This window comes from Salvelinus alpinus, chromosome 9, assembly GCF_045679555.1.
Source record: "Salvelinus alpinus chromosome 9, SLU_Salpinus.1, whole genome shotgun sequence".
Lineage (NCBI taxonomy): Eukaryota > Metazoa > Chordata > Actinopteri > Salmoniformes > Salmonidae > Salvelinus > Salvelinus alpinus.
Genome location: NC_092094.1, coordinates 19,691,392 through 19,707,359, shown reverse-complemented (window position 1 = coordinate 19,707,359; position 15,968 = coordinate 19,691,392). Strand labels below are relative to the sequence as shown.

General features: G+C 42.5%; 1 protein-coding gene and 1 pseudogene across 2 annotated transcripts in view; both read right to left on the bottom strand.

The window, feature by feature from the left end:
* bcl2l13 (BCL2 like 13) overlaps positions 1–10,127 on the bottom strand; it is a 43,680-nt gene extending 33,553 nt beyond the window's left edge. The window contains exons 1-2 of one of the 2 annotated variants that reach the window (XM_071416379.1): positions 9,910–10,127; positions 489–674 (exon numbers count right to left, since the gene is read on the bottom strand). In XM_071416379.1, coding sequence (XP_071272480.1) covers positions 489–612 — 124 coding nt within the window. In that variant the 5' untranslated portion in view covers positions 613–674; positions 9,910–10,127. Of the gene's footprint in view, positions 1–488; positions 675–7,255; positions 9,856–9,909 lie in introns of those variants that run through there. The other variant, XM_071416380.1, reaches the window with a different exon arrangement.
* Positions 10,128–13,950: 3,823 nt separating this feature from the next.
* LOC139584087 (ubiquitin carboxyl-terminal hydrolase isozyme L1 pseudogene) lies at positions 13,951–14,615 on the bottom strand (annotated as a pseudogene).
* Between the last annotated feature and the right edge of the window lie 1,353 nt (positions 14,616–15,968).

Genomic DNA, 15,968 nt, shown 5'->3' with positions numbered 1-15,968 from the left:
AGACCTCTACTTGAAGGTGGTGCCAGCACAAGCTGCCCATACATTCTTTGATTGACACGTGGTTCTCACCATTTGTGTGAGAGCTTCCAGAATTAAGAAAAGAAAAGACAAACAGTGCACTAGCTCAACCCAGGAACAACACAAGACAGCCTCTGGACTGCACTAAACCTACTGGGCAGGTTTTAATGCCAGAGACAGATAGCAATCACAGCATAGTTCTATTGAGAGACGATGAAAGGGAGGATAGGCACCGGCAGGCAATCTGCCTAGATGCTGTCTGCACCCCAATTCTTTACCCTTCACCAGAAGTGTGCACCGGTACACTCTCGCATGGATTTAACTCAGTCCAGGCAATGCTTAAACCATGGTGAGGAGTGTGCAGTGCTAGTGCTGACTTGGATGAGGGTGGAGAATCACGAGAGGGAAGCAGCCGCTCTCTCCTCTTCATTCTGATTTAGTGGGAGTTAAGGGGGTGCAGTGTCCCTTACCTCCGCCAGCGGTGGCCTGCAGCCGAGAGGGGTGCAGGAGTCCCAGGTAGTTGAGGACGATGTACTTGGTCTCGTAGTGGAAACTCTCAGGCACAGAGGTGGAGGAAGAGCCCGAGGCAGCCATTGAAGAGATGCAGCGTCAGACTCTCAGGCACATGCAGTCAAATGTGGAAAAAGTTCAAACTCCTGAAAGTATAAAGGAAAGCACACTGGTTATTACAGTTATCAAAGTACCTAGTAAGAACATTGATGTGTGTACAGTGAGAAACAAAGTGTGAAATCTATGCTGAATACAAGCCATACACACATTTTGCTCAGGCATGAGAGTAATGAAAACGCATGGTAAAGACTGCTTCATGGATTGCATGGGGATGACAAGTGCAGCAGCAGAGAGAAAGCCTGAGGCACCGTTTATGAACAGCACAGTCTGGCCACATTATCTCATCATTCCATTCATATCATGGCGCAATAGCAATGATGCACTGCAACCTCTGTGGCAGCTGTTTCCATGAGTGATATCATAGCCAGCTCCATTTTCAGAAGAGCATTTGAATAGAAAGCCATGTGGTAGTGGAAGGAGCAAGCCCCTTTCACACAGGGTTGCCATGTTCACGGTTTTCCAGGCAAGTTGGGATACTTTGAAAATATATTGAGTTGCGGGGTGTTTGGGCTACTTCTAAGTTGCACTGCGGCCACCATGCCTTTTCTCTTTAAAAAAACAAACATGTATTCACTATGACCTGCTGCTGACTATCAGGCAATGTTGCTGAGTGAGTGAGTGGTGGGAAGGGCCAGTGTGTGTGTGTTGAGAAACCACTATTGGCTGAGTCAAGTGAGTGAGGAGACAGAAGCACACGTGCACATCGTAACAACTTTTTACCAGTTGTAGTAAGGCTATTTAATTTGTCATTATGCGCGAGTGGAAATTTGAAATTGAAGTTATGGAACGCCCTCGGGGGGAAGTACTCAATGAAACTGACAATAAAATGTGGAGAATGATACATTTGCATCTGTTGGTCATCAAGTAGCCTATTAATTTATATGCCATTGTAGGCTACCATTTGGTACAATTAATATGTTGAAATGACTATCACTGGAGTCATTTCAAATAAATTTGTGCCACTTGTGTAGCCTACCTGGAGCTGGCAAACGGATTTAATAAATAGCCTATAACTTCAGTGTAGTGTTGTTGCAGCCTTGTGTTATTATGCAATTATTAAAATGGCCATGTTTAGTTAACTTCAAATTGAATTATCGAAGCTCTATCGCAATTGCCGATCAGTTGTTAGAACGCATTATATTGATGGTAACCGTCAGTCAGATTAGGCTACAGGTAAAAGAAACAGTCTGTTGTTGACAAGCATATTCAGTGTAACGATCGTCGTATAGAGGAGAAGGAGAAGACCAAGGTGCAGCGTGGTAAGTATTCATAATTCCTTTTAATGAATACGAATACTAGAACAAAACAACAAAAACGATAAACAAACAGTTCTGCAAGGTGACATACACTAAACAGAAAACAACCACCCACAAACACAGGTGGGAACAGGCTACCTAAGTATGATTCTCAATCAGAGACAACTATAGACAGCTGCCTCTGATTGAGAACCATACCAGGCCAAACACACAGAAATACAAAACAAGGACAACATAGAACACCAGACATAGAATGCCCACCAAAACTCACGCCCTGACCAACCAAAATAGAGACATAAAAAGGATCTCTACGGTCAGGGCGTGACATTCAGTTAATAAAAATATGATTCATATTTAATTCAGTGATTGAAATTACAACTCCATCCTCAGTAGCCTACTCCAGCAGGCTATGGGGAAACACAAGCACTTCTTACCTCGAAATCGCCAAACTATTCATGATGAATAAATTAGTCTTAATTTGAACTAAGCAAGTTGCTAAATTGTTCAATTTACATCTTGCCTACATTTAGCCTAGGCTACTGTAGACTATCTGAAATAAGATGTAGGCCTATCAGGGGCTATAGACTACCTGCATCTACAGTGCCTTCGGAAAGTATTCAAACTAGAGGTCGACCGATTATGATTTTTCAACACCGATACTGATTATTGGAGGACCAAAAAAAGCCGATAGCGAAGAAATAAATACATTAAAAAAAAAATATATATATATATATATATACACACACATACACACATACAGTGGGGAGAACAAGTATTTGATAACCTGCAAAATCGGCAGTGTTTCCTACTTACAAAGCATGTAGAGGTCTGTAATTTTTATCATAGGTAGTACACTTCAACTGTGAGAGACGGAATCTAAAACAAAAATCCAGAAAATCACATTGTATGATTTTTAAGTAATTAATTTGCATTTTATTGCATGACATAAGTATTTGATAACCTACCAACCAGTAAGAATTCTGGCTCTCACAGACCTGTTAGTTTTTCTTTAACTTCTTCTTAATAGGGGGGCGCTGTTTTCACTTTGGAAAAAATCGTGCCCAAATTAAACGGCCTCGTACTCTGTTCTAGATCATAAAATATGCATATTATTATTACTATTGGATAGAAAACACTCTGAAGTTTCTAAAACTGTTTGAATTATATATGTGAGTAAAACAGAACTCATTTGGCAGCAAACTTCATTACAGGAAGTGAAAATTCTGAAAATGAGGCTCTGTGTCAGGGCCTGCCTATTCAACTGGCTTTTATTTATGGATCTGTATGCACTTCATACGCCTTCCACTAGATGTCAACAGGCAGTAGAAGGTTCAATGGGGTGTCTAGCTTGATGTGAGGCCGAATAAGAGCTTTTGGAGTGACAGGTCCGCTCTTTTGTCAGTTTTCAACTGCGCGCCGGGGAACCTCACATTGTCTTCTGAAAAGCGTTCGGTATACACGACTAATTGCTCCGGCTCTGATTTTATTGGATGCATATGAGAAGAACATCATAAAGTAGGATTTTCAACCGAGTTTGACCAGTTTATTCAACGTTTATTGGGAATTTTGGAATTTTTCGTTCCAGGCGCCAAGAGTTGATGGGCATGTTCGCGCCACAATGCTAGCCAAAGTTGCTAATTCGACAGAAGAAATGGACATTCTAAAACCAAACAACGATTTATTCTGGAAGTAGGACTCCTTGCACAACATTCTGATGGAAGATCAACAAAGGTAAGAGAATATTTATGATGTTATTTTGTATTTTTGTGGTAAATGTTGGCTCCAACAAGGCAGAGAATATGTGAGCGCTGTCTCACAATACTGCATGCTGTATGTTGTACTAAAGTTATTTTTAAAAATCTAACACAGCGGTTGCATTAAGAACCAGTGTATCTTTCATTTTCCATACAACAAGTATTTTTATGTAAAGTTTATGATGAGTTCTTTGGTTAGATTAGGTGACTGTCCAAAATATCTCCGGACATTTTGGCGTATTGTGGCTACGTATTCACAATGTAAAACCAGGATTTGTACCTCTAAATATGCACATTTTCGAACAAAACATAAATGTATTGTATAACATGATGTTATAAGACTGTCATCTGATGAAGTTGTCCAAAGGTTAGTGATTAATTTTATCTCTATTTCTGGGTTTTGTGAAAGCTATTTTGGCGGTGAATAAATGGCGTTGTGTGTTTGGCTATTGTGGTGAGCTAATATAATTCTACATTGTGTTTTCGCTGTAAAACACTTAAAAAAATCGGAAATATTGGCTGGATTCACAAGATGTTTATCTTTCATTTGCTGTACACCATGTATTTTTCATAAATGTTTTATGATGAGTATTTATGTATTTCACATTGCTCTCTGTAGTTATTCTGGCTGCTTCGGTGCTATTTGTGATGGTGGCTGCAATGTAAAACTACAATTTATACCTCAAATATGCACATTTTCGAAGAAAACATAAATGTATTGTATAACATGATGTTATAAGACTGTCGTCTGATGAAGTTGTTCAAGGTTAGTGATTCATTTTATCTCTGTGGGTTTTGTGAAAGCTACCCATGCGGTGGAAACATGGTGAAAACATGGCGTTGTGTGTTTGGCTATTGTGGTGAGCTAATATAAATACATATTGTGTTTTCGCTGTAAAACATTTTAAAAATCGGAAATGATGGCTGGATTCACAAGATGTTTATCTTTCATTTGCTGTATTGGACTTGTGATTTCATGAAATTATATGATATCCCTGTCCCGTTAGGCTAGGCTATGCTAGTCAGCTTTTTTGATGAGGAGGATCCCGGATCCGGGAGGGAGACTCGTTAGAGTTAAGAAGCCCTCCTGTTCTCCACTCATTACCTGTATTAACTGCACCCGTTTGAACTCGTTACCTGTATAAAAGACACCTGTCCACACAATCAAACAGACTCCAACCTCTCCACAATGGCCAAGACCAGAGAGCTGTGTAAGGACATCAGGGATAAGGCTGGGATGGGATGGGCTACAGGACAATAGGCAAGCAGCTTGGTGAGAAGGCAACAACTGTTGGCGCAATTATTAGAAAATGGAAGAAGTTCAAGATGACGGTCAATCACCCTCGGTCTGGGGCTCCATGCAAGATCTCACCTCGTGGGGCATCAATGATCATGAGGAAGGTGAGGGATCAGCCCAGAACTACACGGCAGGACCTGGTCAATGACCTGAAGAGAGCTGGGACCACAGTCTCAAAGAAAACCATTAGTAACACACTACGCCGTCATGGATTAAAATCCTGCAGCGCACACAAGGTCCCCCTGCTCAAGCCAGCGCATGTCCAGGCCCGTCTGAAGTTTGCCAATGACCATCTGGATGATCCAGAGGAGGAATGGGAGAAGGTCATGTGGTCTGATGAGACAAAAATAGAGCTTTTTGGTCTAAACTCCACTCGCCGTGTTTGGAGGAAGAAGAAGGATCCCAACTGTGAAGCATGGAGGTGGAAACATAATTCTTTGGGGATGCTTTTCTGCAAAGGGGACAGGACAACTGCACCGTATTGAGGATGGATGGGGCCATGTATCGCGAGATCTTGGCCAACAACCTCCTTCCCTCAGTAAGAGCATTGAAGATGGGTCGTGGCTGGGTCTTCCAGCATGACAACGACCCGAAACACACAGCTAGGGCAACTAAGGAGTGGCTCCGTAAGAAGCATCAAGGTTCTGGAGTGGCCTAGCCAGTCTCCAGACCTGAACCCAATAGAACATCTTTGGAGGGAGCTGAAAGTCCGTATTGCCCAGCGACAGCCCCGAAACCTGAAGGATCTGGAGAAGGTCTGTATGGAGTAGTGGGCCAAAATCCCTGCTGCAGTGTGTGCAAACCTGGTCAAGAACTACAGGAAATGTATGATCTCTGTAATTGCAAACAAAGGTTTCTGTACCAAATATTAAGTTCTGCTTTTCTGATGTATCAAATACTTATGTCATGCAATAAAATGCAAATTAATTACTTAAAAATCATACAATGTGATTTTCTGGATTTTTGTTTTAGATTCCGTCTCTCACAGTTGAAGTGTACTTAGTAAGTAGGAAAACCTGCAAAATCGGCAGTGTATCAAATACTTGTTCTCCCCACTGTATATATATATAATAATAATGACAAATACAACAATACTGAATGAACGCTTTTATTTTAACTTAATATAATACAGAAATAAAATCTATTTAGTCTCAAATAAATAATGAAACATGTTCAATTTGGTTTAAATAATGCAAAAACAGTCTTGGAGAAGAAAGTAAAAGTGCAATATGTGCCATGTAAAAAAGCTAACGTTTAAGTTCCTTGCTCAGAACATGAGAACATATGAAAGCTGGTGGTTCAGTATTCCCAGTTCTTCAATATTCCCAGTTAAGTTGTAGTTATTATAGGAATTATTACACGTCGACTATTTCTCTCTATACCATTTGTATTTCATATACCTTTGACTATTGGATGTTCTTATAGGCACTTTAGTATTGCCAGCCTAATCTCGGGAGTTGATAGGCTTGAAGTCATAAACAGCGCTGTGCTTCAAGCATTGCTGGCAAATAAGCATTGCTCGCAGTAAAGTGCTGTTTGAATGAATGCTTACGAGCCTGCTGCTGCCTACCACCACTCAGTGAGACTGCTCTATTAAATCCTAGACTTAATTATAATAAACAGACAGCAATACGAGCCTTTGATAATTTTTATGGTCAAATCCGGAAACTATCATTTCGAAAACAAAACGTTTATTCTTTAATTGAAATACGGAACCGTTCCGTATTTTATCGAATGGGTGGCAACCCGAAGTCTAAATAGTCTAAATATTGCTGTTACATTGCACAACCTTCAATGTTATGTCATAATTATGTAAAAATCTGGAAAATGAATTAGTCTTTGTTAGGAAGAAATGGTCTTAACACAGTTCGCAATGAGCCAGGTGGCCCAAACTGTTTCATATACCCTGACTCTGCTTGCACTGAACGCAAGATAAGTGACACAATTTCCATAGTTAATATTGCCTGCTAACATTAATTTATTTTAACTAAATATGCAGGTTTAAAAAAATATACTTCTGTGTATTGATTTTAAGAAAGCCATTGAGGTTTATGGTTAGGTACATTTGTGCAACGATTGTGTTTTTTTCACGAATGCGCTTCTGTTAAATCATCACCCGTTTGGCAAAGTTGAAGTAGGCTGTCATTCGATGATAAGTTAACAGGCACAGCATTGATTATATGCAACGCAGGACAAGCTAGTTAACATAATAATATCGTCAACAATGTGTAGTTAACTAGTGATTATGTGAAGATTGATTGTTTTTTAGAAGATAAGTTTAATGCTAGCTAGCAACTTACCTTGGCTCCTTGCAGCCACAAGGTCCTATTGATGCTGCACTCACGTAACAGGTGGTCAGCCTGCCACGCAGTTTCCTCGTGGATTGCAATGTAATCGGCGTCCAAAAAGGCAGATTACCGATTGTTATGAAAACTTGAAATCGGCCCTAATTAAATTGTTCATGCCGATTAATCGGTCTACCTCTAATTCAGACCCCTTGACTTTTTCCACATTTCGTTGTTGTTACAACCTTATCCTAAAATGGATTAAATAAATAAAACATTCAGCAATCTACACACAACACCCCATAATGATGTTAGGTTCTAAAAAAACATACTAAAAACTAACGGACAACTATGAAAAACTCAAACCAAGTTCATTCACCCAATGGATCAGACAGCTGAACAGACAAAGACTTGTTCCCACCAGCACAAGTATATATACCCTACTTTAGGTGAAGTCTCCTCCTTTTCCCAAACATTGCATCTTTATTGCTATGCAGGAAGTTAAGTGATGTGGGTAATAAACTGTTCCTTCTCCCTTAATGTGACCTGACCTCGGCCCCCATTCCTCACTAATCCACAGCTCTCCTCACTAATCCACAGCTCTCCAACCTTATCAGTGACTGCAACCATGCGATGGCCTTTCCCTTACTCAGTAACATTCCAAGCATTTGGCTCATATTCAACCTTAATTGACTGATAACTCATACTTGGCTGCCAAATGTATAGGTCTCCCCATAATATTTAATATTATGAAGAGTGATCATAATCATTATTTTAGCGATCCATCCATGGCACAGATCCTTCCTAATAACAATGCCCCACATCCTGCTGATTTAAGCTGCTGAACTGTACTTGCACTTGACTGTGTTTATTATGGATGAGAAAGTGAACTTGCCATTTCCAAAAAGTTTAATGGGGATGCTGGTTTGCCATCTATTGCCTAGGACTGGGCTCTCCAACCCTGTTTGTGGAGAGCTACCATCCTGTAGCTTTTCACTCCTACAGGAACAGGGTTGGAGAGCCCTGACCTAGGACATCATCAGCCAGCCAGGGTTTAAATAAACTATAAGCAATACGATTTATTGCACATTTAGGCCTAATTAAAATTATGCATTTGGCGATGTTCAACGAAATTCACTGGCACTATGAAGAATAGCTTAGCCATAATTCACTGGCACTATGAAGAATAGCTTAGCCATAAGCATACTCCTTACGCCATTTGCACACACTGTATACAGATGTTTCTATTGTGTTATTGACTGTACCTTTGTTTATTCCATGTGTAACTCTGTGTTGTTTTTTTCGCCCTGCTTTGCTCCATCTTGGCCAGGTCGCAGTTGTAAATGAGAACTTCAGAACTTCTCAACTGGCCTACCTGGTTAAATAAAGGTGAAATAAAATTGCCTAATATATAGCCTACTTTAATATAATGTTGGTAAATTTACGAGGCATTACTAGATTACCAAAATATAGCCTATACGCACGGTTCTGACTGTCTCTCTGCCTGCAACGATCCTCCCTCGCCTGCTCCCCTTTCACTTCGCTATGAAAAACGCTAGTGTGTGTTTGGTCTTCGGTCTGTACTCACAGATAGCCCTTACTTTAGTGAACCTGCGAGAGACATTGCAAGCCAGGAAATTGCGAAATACAGCATTGCGATAGCCTATATATTTTGATTACCGATTAACGGTTCTGACTGTCTGCCGGATGGCCGACATGCCTACCTATGGCTGGTTGCGCCCCTCCCATCTCTCCCACTGCTGTGAAAGATGCGAGAGTTTGTGTTCTCGAAGTAGACTATGGAAAATTGTTTGCTCCATTGCAAAAATACAGAATCTTAGGAGTCGATTCCGCAACCATGACACCCAAAAATAGGAGTCGACGTGCAAGGAGTCGAGGAATCGATTATTTTGAAGTCGACTCCGCACCACTACATCCACTGATGTTAAATGATCTGGCTAGTTTAATAAGGGAGAATTATCTTTTATCTAGCGACATATCCAAATGTATTTAAGTAATCTCATAGTTCGCAATAATAATTGATGAAAAACGATTTTTGCTTCTAACATAGTTACAAGTTACTCGATATTCCTTAATTGTTTTGATAACATTTTCTCATGGGGGGGTGGGAGTATTGTATAAATGTGGCAACTCCTTTCTTGGGCTAGTTTCAGGCATTTTGTTCGGGTTTTGAGTTGTCATTGAACTAGACCTGGCAACCCTGCTTTCACCTCCACATTATTACACAACACATCATCGGCATGAACCATGAAGTTGTTGGAGTAATCAACCAACATTTGAGTACTGTAACGTTAGTACTAACAGTGTACTAAACCACACAGGAAAACAGCGTCCGTTCATGATCAATATGCCACTACAATGGGAGAGAAACCCAAGTTCATAACCGTAGAGATCCACATTGTTCAGTGGCATTACGCCATTGTACGCGATGTACTAACTAACGTAGCTAGTTCAGTACAAGCAAGCTCGATGGAGATTCTGTCTAGCGTACACACCCCCTCAACTGTTCCTGTCGCCTCTACGATAAACTTTATAACTAGCTAGCCTGCTAACTCGTGCTACTGAACACTGTTAAGATAGTAATATTGGCTCATCCTGAAGATCGATTGTCAAATAGCAGCCTGCTAAGTGTAGGACACATGACGTACCCGTTTCCAGAGGCAAATTCGGTCCTGACGACGTTTTGCTGCGTGTTGAGAAGCAAAACGTGAAACACACGCTCCCCACACTAGTACCAGCAGCCGCAAACCAGTTGTCACCAGGGTACGCCGTGTCTGTTTTATCTCGACCCTTTCCAACCAAAGCCCACAAAACGTGTCCCACGCGTCTCAGCCATCATACGAACAACATGCACCTCAGTTAGGGGAGTTTAAAGGGCATTTTCATTTGGCTAATTAATTAATTACATAAGCACACCCACATCAAGGTGTATAACGAATTGCATGTTGCATTTATATTATGTAATAAAAATGAGTATCATGCATTTTGATAACTGTTTGAATTCTAATTTTTATTAATTTCACAGTTAAATTGTGCAAATTACAAAATATAAAAAACTACAAATAATGTAGCTTGACAAATACAACATAAAGAACAATAACAAAATACAGTTAACAGGAATGAAACAATGCAAGTGCTGCCACCACGCGGATAATTTTTTGTTGTTGATTTAAAGACATTATATTGTGGTAATAATGTTTGGAAGAAGCAAGCAATCATAAACTATTATCATCTTAAACTGTTTATACATTAAGAAAACAAGTCAAACATGCTCAAATGGCATGCTTCAAGGTCACATCAATTGACTGTATAGGGCACATCGGACACAAATTGGAAGTACACTTATCACATGACGGGAAACACTATTTAAACGCCACTTGGATACCGAAGTGACTTTTTACTTGCAGGTTAGGAGACTGAGGTTAAGGTTATGAAAAGAGGTAGGCCCTTCTAACCTGCTAAGAAAATCACTTTGTATCGAAGTGGCGTGAAGAGTCTGTCCCATTACATGAAAGGTCTGTGCATGCTCATCGTGGTCAGCCTATGGCGCCGCGCACATCTGTATGTATATTTAAATCTGTATACTATGGCTGCGTTTAGACAGCCAGTCCAATTATTTTTTCCACTAATAATGGTCTTTTGTCCAATCAGATCAGCTCTGATGTGAAAATATCCGATGTGATTGGTCAAAATACCAATTAGTGGGAACAATATTAGAATTGGGCTGCCTGTGTAAACACGGCCTATGTGCTCTGGGGTTATGGTTGTCACAAAGTCAATATTATTGCTAAAACCTGCCTATTTCTACAATTTCTCTCCTTAAAATCGGGGTTTAAAACTAACCTTAAATTAAGACCAAAACGCTCATTTTTGTTTAGAATATTTTTGACGATATAGCCTATTTTGACTGTGGCTATAGAATCTAGTAGAAACCCAGGTTTACTTGTGGGGGCGAGACAACATATTTGAATAACATTTATTTAATGTGATGTAATAAATTATTTTTTACAATGTGTGATGTAAAATTAGAAAATACAATTTGTTCATGTAACAAAATGTTTGATCATTTTGAGACTACAGAAACAGACCTAAAATGTAGCGTTGACATCCTCGTCATCAAACAGACACCAGGCTTTGGCAAGCTTTACTATGTGCTGCAGTGTGTGTGAGCGTGTACATTGTTTCAAATCAAATCAAATCAAATTTTATTAGTCACATACACATGGTTAGCAGATGTTAATGCGAGTGTAGCGAAATGCTTGTGCTTCTAGTTCCGACAATGCAGTAATAACCAACAGTAATCTAACCTAACAATTCCACACTACTACCTTACACACACACACAAGTGTAAAGGGATAAAGAATATGTACATAAAGATATATGAATGAGTGGTGGTACAGAACGGCATGGCAGATGCAGTAGATGGTATAGAGTACGGTATATACGTATGAGATGAGTACTGTAGGGTATGTAAACATAAAGTGGCATAGTTTAAAGTGGCTAGTGGTACATGTATTGCATAAAGATGGCAAGATGCAGTAGATGATATAGAGTACAGTATATACATATGAGATGGGTAATGTAGGGTATGTAAACATTGTATTAAGTGGCATTGCTTAAAGTGGCTAGTGGTACATTTTTACATAATTTCCATCAATTCCCATTTTTAAAGTGGCTGGAGTTGAGTCAGTATGTTGGCAGCGGCCGCTAAATGTTAGTGGTGGCTGTTTAACAGTCTGATGGCCTTGAGATAGAAGCTGTTTTTCAGTCTCTCGGTCCCTGCTTTGATGCACCTGTACTGACCTCGCCTTCTGGATGATAGCGGGGTGAACAGGCAGTGGCTTGGGTGGTTGTTGTCCTTGATGATCTTTATGGCCTTCCTGTGACATCGGGTGGTGTAGGTGTCCTGGAGGGCAGGTAGTTTGCCCCTGGTGATGCGTTCTGCAGACCTCACTACCCTCTGGAGAGCCTTACGGTTGTGGGCGGAGCAGTTGCCGTACCAGGCGGTGATACAGCCCGACAGGATGCTCTCGATTGTGCATCTGTAGAAGTTTGTGAGTGCTTTTGGTGACAAGCCGAATTTCTTCAGCCTCCTGAGGTTGAAGAGGCGCTGCTGCGCCTTCTTCACAACGCTGTCTGTGTGGGTGGACCAATTCAGTTTGTCCGTGATGTGTACACCGAGGAACTTAAAACTTTCCACCTTCTCCACTACTGACCCGTCGATGTGGATAGGGGGGTGCTCCCTCTGCTGTTTCCCGAAGTCCACAATCATCTCCTTTGTTTTGTTGACGTTGAGTATGAGGTTATTTTCCTGACACCACACTCCGAGGGCCCTCACCTCCTCCCTGTAGGCCGTCTCGTCGTTGTTGGTAATCAAGCCTACCACTGTAGTGTCATCCGCAAACTTGATGATTGAGTTGGAGGCGTGCATGGCCACGCAGTCGTGGGTGAACAGGGAGTACAGGAGAGGGCTCAGAACGCACCCTTGTGGGGCCCCAGTGTTGAGGATCAGCGGGGTGGAGATGTTGTTACCTACCCTCACCACCTGGGGGCGGCCCGTCAGGAAGTCCAGGACCCAGTTGCACAGGGCGGGGTCGAGACCCAGGGTCTCGAGCTTGATGACGAGTTTGGAGGGTACTATGGTGTTAAATGCTGAGCTGTAATCGATGAACAGCATTCTCACATGGGTATTCCTCTTGTCCAGATGGGTTAGGGCAGTGTGGTTGCGATTGCGTCGTCTGTGGACCTGTTGGGTCGGTAAGCAAATTGGAGTGGGTCTAGGGTGTCCGGTAGGGTGGAGGTGATATGGTCCTTGACTAGTCTCTCAAAGCACTTCATGATGACGGAAGTGAGTGCTACGGGGCGGTAGTCGTTTAGCTCAGTTACCTTAGCTTTCTTGGGAACAGGAACAATGGTGGCCCTCTTGAAGCATGTGGGAACAGCAGACTGGGATAAGGATTGATTGAATATGTCCGTAAACACACCAGCCAGCTGGTCTGCGCATGCTCTGAGGACGCGGCTGGGAATGCCGTCTGGGCCTGCAGCCTTGCGAGGGTTAACACGTTTAAATGTTTTACTCACCTCGGCTGCAGTGAAGGAGAGCCCGCAGGTTTTGGTAGGGGGCCGTGTCAGTGGCACTGTATTGTCCTCAAAGCGGGCAAAAAAGTTGTTTAGCCTGTCTGGGAGCAAGACATCCTGGTCCTCGACGGGGCTGGTTTTCTTTTTGTAATCCGTGATTGACTGTAGACCCTGCCACATACCTCTTGTGTCTGAGCTGTTGAATTTCGACTCGATTTTGTCTCTGTACTGAGACTTAGCCTGTTTGATTGCCTTGCGGAGAGAATAGCTACACTGTTTGTATTCGGTCATGCTTCCGGTCACCTTGCCCTGGTTAAAAGCAGTGGTTCGCGCTTTCAGTTTCACGCGAATGCTGCCGTCAATCCACGGTTTCTGGTTTGGGAATGTTTTTATCGTTGCTGTGGGTACGACATCGTCAATGCACTTCCTAATGAACTCGCTCACCGAATCAGCATATTCGTCAATATTGTTGTTGGACGCGATGCGGAACATATTCCAATCCGCGTGATCGAAGCAGTCTTGAAGCGTGGATTCAGATTGGTCGGACCAGCGTTGAACAGACCTGAGCGCGGGAGCTTGTTGTTTGAGTTTCTGTTTGTTTGTGCTTTAGACTATGTGTGTGCCTTCTTGGAGCAACAGAAGGCCATAGCAGAGAAGTGGCCCTCCCCCTCCTCTCTTTCTACAAACTCCTGACAAACATGCGCCGCATCCCAGATTAAGGAGTTGTCCTGGGTGTCTCCATGGTTCACTGGCCCCTCCATCCTAGGATCCAGCAAGTATTCTGTTCACCTTGATAAAGGTAGTTAAATGGAAGTTGACGTGATCTGCTTCAACCCGGCATTGGCCCTGTGCTACCACGTCATAATAGGCCTCTCTGGTGGCCTGGTTCATCTCTAGGTGGGCAGCTTTGTTAAGGGGGGTCATCCAATATGTCTCGTCCACCTTCTTCACAGGCGAGTCACCATGGTACTACCATGTGGGTGGAGGTTTTGCCGACTGCGTGCAGCAGAGCTACGGTGCCACAGGAGTTGACCACTTTGTTTCTCAGGAAGAAAACAGTCAGACCCCCAAACACCAGCTCTCCTTCCTCTTCCTGCTCTTCCCGGAACAACTCATGCTGTTCCATTAGCAGGAACCGCAGAATGACGGTGCCGCATGGAATCGGTACAGACGACAAATCCTCCTCGTCCAGACCTAACATGTCCATGAAACGCCAGCTACCACACACACCCAGCTTAGTAAGCAGTTTGTTGAACATCAAGGGGTTAATCTTCATAGGTTTTCTACTACATCCTACTTGACTAGTTTAGGTCCCAACTGTCGGTAAATGTTGCAGCCTGTGAACAGCCCAACTTTGCCCTGAAGTTGATAAATATATTGATAAAAGTCACCTTGTCAGAGAGATTTACACAGTTATCAAAATGTCACGCCAGCGTAAGCCTACACGAAACACAGACCTTATTTTAACTGTTTCTAAAATCCCCTATGGAAAAAATGAATGTTGGAAAAATTATTTCCTTGTTTGACCGCTACGTTTTATAGGTAATATGACTCATACTGTGGTACTCCATATGGCGACCGGAGTATGGGCAAGTGGGTGTGTCAAAAGGAAAGTAGTGGGCGTGTGGAAAGGAGTGGATGTCGTAGCTGGCACTAAGTCCGCAATCAACGAGCTGTATAAAGCCATAAGCGAACAAGAAAATGATCATCCAGAGGCGGGTGCTCCTAGTGGCCGGGGACTTTAATGCAGAGAAACTTCAATACGTTTTTACCTCATTTCTACCAGCATGTTACATGTGCAACAGAGGAAGAAAGAAACTCTAGACCACCTTTACTCCACACACAGAGACGCATACAAAGCTCTCCCTCGCCCTCATTTTGGCAAATCTGACCATACTTCAATCCTTCTGATTCCTGCTTACAAGCAAAAACTAAAGCAGGAAGTTCCAGTCACTTGCTCAATATGGAAGTGGTCAGATGATGCAGATGCTAAGCTACAGGACCGTTTTTGTTAGCACAGACTGGAATATGTTCCGGGACTCATCCGATGGCATTGAGGATTATACCACATCAGTCACCGGCTTCATCAATAAGTGCATCGATGACGTTGTCCCCACATTGACCTTACGTACAACCCCAATCAGAAGCCATGGATTACAGGCATCATCCGCACTGAGCTAAAGGGTAGAGCTGCCACTTTCAAGGAGCGGGACACTAACCCGGACGCTTATAAGAAATCCTGCTATGCCCTCAGACAAACCATCAAACAGGCAAAGCGTTAATACAGGACTAAGATTGAATCCTACTACACGGGCTCCGACACTCGTCGGATGTGGCAGGGCTTGCAAACTATTACGGACTACAAAGGGAAGCCCAGCCGCGAGCTGCCTAGTGACACAAGCCTACCAGACGAGCTAAATGACTTTGATGCGCGCTTCGAGGTATGCAACACTGAAGCATGCATGAGAGCACCAGTTGTTCTGGACGACAGTGTGATCATGCTCGCCGTAGCCGTAGCCTTTAAACAGGTCAACATTCACAAGGCAGCAGGGCCAGACGGATTACCAGGACATGTACTCCGAGCATGCGCTGACCAATTGGCAAGTGTCTTCACTGACATTTTCAACCT